Source organism: Pteropus vampyrus, unplaced genomic scaffold (genome assembly GCF_000151845.1).
Source record: "Pteropus vampyrus isolate Shadow unplaced genomic scaffold, Pvam_2.0 Scaffold706, whole genome shotgun sequence".
In the NCBI taxonomy this organism is placed as follows: domain Eukaryota; kingdom Metazoa; phylum Chordata; class Mammalia; order Chiroptera; family Pteropodidae; genus Pteropus; species Pteropus vampyrus.
Window position 1 is genome coordinate 114,943 of NW_011889487.1, and position 5,146 is coordinate 120,088.

The window sequence follows — 5,146 nt, forward strand, 5'->3', positions numbered from 1 at the left end:
CTTTCTATGCTTTTGCATAGAAATTTTGATATGTTGATATGCTGTGTTTTAACCTTTATTGAGTTCACAACACTTTCTAATTTTCATTGTGACTTTTTCTTTGATTCATAGGTGAGTTAGAAGTATCTTTCACAATTTTCAAATATTGGGGCTTTTGCATATATCTATTTTTAAATTTCTACATTCATTCATTCATTCATTCATTCATTCAATTGTGATCCGATAATGTACAGTAAATAATTTCAATTTTTTGGAATCAAAAAAATATCTTATTGCCTAGAAATGTCATTGAAGATTGTTCCATATGTACCTGAAAAGAAGATATATTTTTCTGTTCTTCAGCAGTTCCTTTCTTTTAAGAGTCAAATACCCTACAGTGTCTCCCTACTTTGGTGATGCTCTAATGCCTTAAACATTGTTTTTTAAGTACAGGTATACCTTGGAGATACTGTGGATTAGTTGCAGACCACAGTAATAAAGTGAGTATCAAAATAAAGTGAGTTGTAATGGTTTTGATGGTGAAGGTCTTGCTTTCAATTCATAAAAAAAACACATCTGTGAAGCGCAAAAGAGCAACGTGCAATTAAACAAGTTATGCCTACATGTTTTGTCTAGAGTTTATCAATATTATCAGTGAGAGGGTTAGTCTTTCACAATTTAATCTGTCATCTCCTCTAGCCAGAACTCTCATGCTTCTTGTCTGACAAGATAAAACTTCCTTATTTTCAAGCCAGTGTGTGTTTTATGACGCTTTTAAGCAAAAAATAATCTTAATTCATACGTGTACACAGAAATTCACAATGTATACAGTGGAATGCCAACAACATGTGAGGTGAGAGGTGAAGAACTCTACAACTAGAACTATTTTTGATTATATATGAGCCATATTAATTTAGAAACCAACTGATCAGGAGAAGCAAACACGTATGGCTGTTTTGTTTACTTGTTAATAAAAGTATTTACAAAGTGTTTTTATACTATTTACAAATTAGAAGAAAATACATGGAAATATTGTTACCTTTACACTGAGGAGGGTCACTACTCCATACATTATGCCCAGAACAAGCAAGCCTGCTCTCCCCAACAAGTGAATATTTATCTGGTCCCTCTGAAGGATTACAGCTGTAAGTTACTACTTCATTATATTCAAATGTAGACTTGTAGCTTTTGGTATATTTTCCATTGAATATTTCTCCAGGTCGTTGACACAAAATCTCTTAGAATGGAAAAAGAAGACAGGAAAGGCAAAGGAAAAGGTGGAAGATGAAGACAGCATTAGCAATGCCCTATAAACTGCCTTCAATACATTCACTAACATAAGATTTCTACAATGTAGCTGTGAACCCAATATCCATTTAGAATGTTTCTATGAGAAAATGTATTAACTCAATTCAAACCACTCAATAAATCCCATTTTCTTAAATACCTATATAACATACCTATGTGAAATAACTCTGTTTATGTGCAAGGCCCTGTTAAGACTTGTTCTCATCATAAAAGAAGCTGACAATTTAATGAGACAATATGCTTTGATTAAAAACACAACTTGGTGCTAGTTGAGAAATGCTTTATAACTTATAAATATATTCATTCCTAAATTGATGGTTCAGTTTTACTAGGATGTTATTGTCTTTTTTCACTTTCTTCCTTAAGAGTGTACAGTGAAATTTCCAGTGTCTACAAATTGTTTGATAATGCAAGAGACTGAATCTAGAGATCTTCCTTTGGCCTGGGTATTGAAGACATTTGAAAATTGTAAAATAATGCCACCATTTCCATATTTTTAAAATAAATTTTGATTTTGCATAAAAAGTTACTTTTTTAAACACATATTGAGCTTATTATTCCTCACAATGAATTAATACATAATTTTGAAAACCTGTTTTAATTCCAATATAGTGAATATCAATAAACTTAACATACCTGCACAAGAGTTTTGTGGGGTCTTTGTTAATTTAATAGCATAAAGGGGTCTCCAGGCATAAAAGTTTGAGAACTGTTGCTCTAAATTCTAAAGAGTGAATATACATACTTACTTTCACACTGTGGGGGATTATCACTCCAATCCGCATTATCTCCAGAATGTTTACAATATAAAATTTTTGTTCCAAGTAAGTGATAACTAAATAAGAAAATAAAAGATTACTGTTTTTTTATGAGTTAACAAGAAGCACATAATTATAAAGAAAAATTTTTAATGGATGTTTTCCTTCTCTACAGTCATTTGAGGGAGAAGTTTCTTAAATGACGTGTATTGAACATGTCACCTAAAAAATCACAAAGGCAATTAGAAAATACTTTGAGAAGAATTAAAATGAAAACAATATATAAAACTTACAAGATATAGTGAAAGCAGTGTCAAAAGTGGGGTTTTATGGCTATAAACAGACTAAAAAAGGAGAGATTTGATATCAACAACTTAACTTCACAATTTAGGGAATTAGATAAAAAGAATTAAATCAAATGCTAGCCAAAGATAATAAATAATGACAATTAGAGCAGAGATGAACAAAATAGAGAAAAGAAAAATGTTAGAAAAAACCAATCAAACTAAAGTTGGTTTAAAAAAGGATCAACTAAATTCATAATAATTTAGCTAGATGAATTTAGAAAAGACTCAAATTACTAAATCAAAAATGAAAGTAGGGACATTTATACCTATTCTACAGAAATACAAAATATTATAAAGTACTATGAACTACTTTACCTAACAAACTGAATACCTAGATAAAATGGAAAAATCCTAGAAACAGAAAACTGATCATGACAAAAATCAGAAAGAAATATGTAATCTGAGTAAAACTATACTTAGAAAGGAGATTGAATCATTAATTAAACAACTCCCAAAAAAGAAAAGCCCTGGATGGTTTTACTGGTGAAATCTACAAAACATTTTTTAAAAAATTAATATCAATCCTTCTCAATCTTTTCCAAATTATTGCAGAAGAAGGAAGCCTTCTGAACATATCCTGAGACCAGCATTACCAGAACACTGAAGCCAAAGACACTAGAAGGAAAGAAATCTATAGACCAATGTCCTTTATGAATCCTGATGTAGAAATCTACAACAAACTACTAGCAAACAGAATTCAGCAGGATTATACACCATGACCAAGTAAGAATTACTGCTGGAATGCAAGGGTAACTCAACATATGAAAATTGATCAAAGTAATCTGCCATATCAATAGAATGAAAAGGAAAAAAAATCTTGATCATCTCAATTGGTGTAGAAAAAGCATCTGATGAAATGCAACACTTTTGCATAATAAAAATACTCAACAAACTAAAACAGAAAGAAACTACCTTAAGATAGTAAACACCACACATGAAAAACCCACAGTAAACATCATACTCAGTGGTGAAAAGCTAAAAAGCTTTTTCTCTGTTATCAGGAACAATGAGAGGATGCCTGCTTTTACCATTTGTATGTGGCATAGTAGTAAAAGTTCTAGCTAGAGCTGTTAGGCAAGAAAAAAAGAAATAAAAGACATCAACTTTGTTAAGAAGAAGTAACATTCTTACTGTTTGCAGAGAAGAATATCTTTTTTATATGTAGAAAACACTAAAGATGCCACACACACACACACACACACACACACACAGTGCTATTAGAATAAATGAATACCGCAATGTAGCAGGATACCAAGTCAATATAAAAAACTGTTGCATTTTTATAGTGTTTTATACATGCACACTTTTCATAATTGCCTAATCTCCTATAGAACAAGACTACTATTAAGTGCTCAGTTCCTCTTTTAGAGATGCTTCATTCCTTTGTAGCACTCTCAAAAATAAGGTTTTCCAACTGTCAGACTTGATCAATATTAAGTCCCAGGCTATTTTCATCTAGTAACACCTGAAGAAGTTACCTCAGTGTAAGAATATATTTGACTGGCAATTCTACTTTGATTTCTATAAGCCCTTCATCAACTTTGAGAGTTGGCCATTTTAAAAAAGGTGCACTTGTTAAGGATAAAGTAGTCATGACTATTACATTTTTAATGCTAATGATAAGCTTATTATTCATATAGTAAGTATTATACAATTTTGCTTTCCTGAAATTTAAATTTCTTTTATTTCATTATACATCTTTTCAGTCTCCATAGAAAGTCAAAGAGTTGATTAGCTACAAGTAAAATTGTCACAGAGAAAGCAAAACGAATCGAAATTATAAGAATGCATAAGAAGAGAAGCAAAACAAATATTAAATTAGTAATATTTACCTTCTTCTTAAGGAGCAACTTACTTACCCCTCATTGCAAACATAGTGAGCCTGTGAACCAAACTGAAAAGTTCTGTTTACATAGATTATTTGGCCATTTGCGGGGTCTCCTAGGAATGGACACAATGTTTCTAGAAGAAAATTTCAAAAATCTGTGTCAAAACAATTTCAAAACAGATTTAGATCAAAATCAAAATTCTACATTACTCTTCTGAGTTCATGGAAATATTGTCTGTCTTTAACTATTAAAAGCTCAAACTTAAGATTCATATTTACTCTGAAGACCAATTGCCAAGAAAAAGACTCTGGGCTGATTTTCAAAGATATTGCTATCTAAAATCTACATTCTCATGAGAAAACCATTATTGAAGTAGTGAAATATGCAGTCTAAAAGTGTGAAGACCAATAAAAACAAAAGTTTTGTTTGCTTACTTGCACAAGCCTCTTGGAGATGTGTCCATGTGTTATCAGGCTGACAAACAGCAGAAGTGGCAAGAAAAGGCAGAATGCGTTTGTACCCAAGGCGACACTGATATTCTATTTTGTCCCCAGGATGATAAAGAGTTTTAGGAAGACCATTGAGCATCATAGATTCGAATCTCGGTGGATCACCACAGGCACCTGAACATAACAGAATAAGAATATGAAAATAAAACTATTTTATCTTCTTCATCTGCTAGGGACTACAAGTGGTGGAGGATGTTCTGTGCTTGCTTTAAATAACATATTTTTAGGTTTTGGTTTGTTAGAGAATGAGATGAATATTCAATACAGTAAACTGAAGCAACAAAATTAATATTTTTAGTTGTAAAATATATTTATAGATATGCGTTCTCTCCCATTTTTTCTAAATGCCTTTCATACTTGATTTTTCCCTAAGAAGACTTCCACAGTATATAGTACTCTAGTCAGACTACACTTTC

The 5,146-nt window shown here is 31.5% G+C and overlaps 1 protein-coding gene across 1 annotated transcript in view; it reads right to left on the bottom strand.

The window, feature by feature from the left end:
* Positions 1 to 4,860, bottom strand: part of LOC111733966 (membrane cofactor protein-like) — a 24,717-nt gene extending 19,857 nt beyond the window's left edge. The window contains exons 1-4 of the mRNA XM_023526107.1: positions 4,656 to 4,860; positions 4,252 to 4,354; positions 2,037 to 2,122; positions 1,019 to 1,216 (exon numbers count right to left, since the gene is read on the bottom strand). Coding sequence (XP_023381875.1) covers positions 1,019 to 1,216; positions 2,037 to 2,122; positions 4,252 to 4,354; positions 4,656 to 4,812 — 544 coding nt within the window. The 5' untranslated portion in view covers positions 4,813 to 4,860. The remainder of the gene's footprint in view (positions 1 to 1,018; positions 1,217 to 2,036; positions 2,123 to 4,251; positions 4,355 to 4,655) is intronic.
* Positions 4,861 to 5,146: the final 286 nt, after the last annotated feature.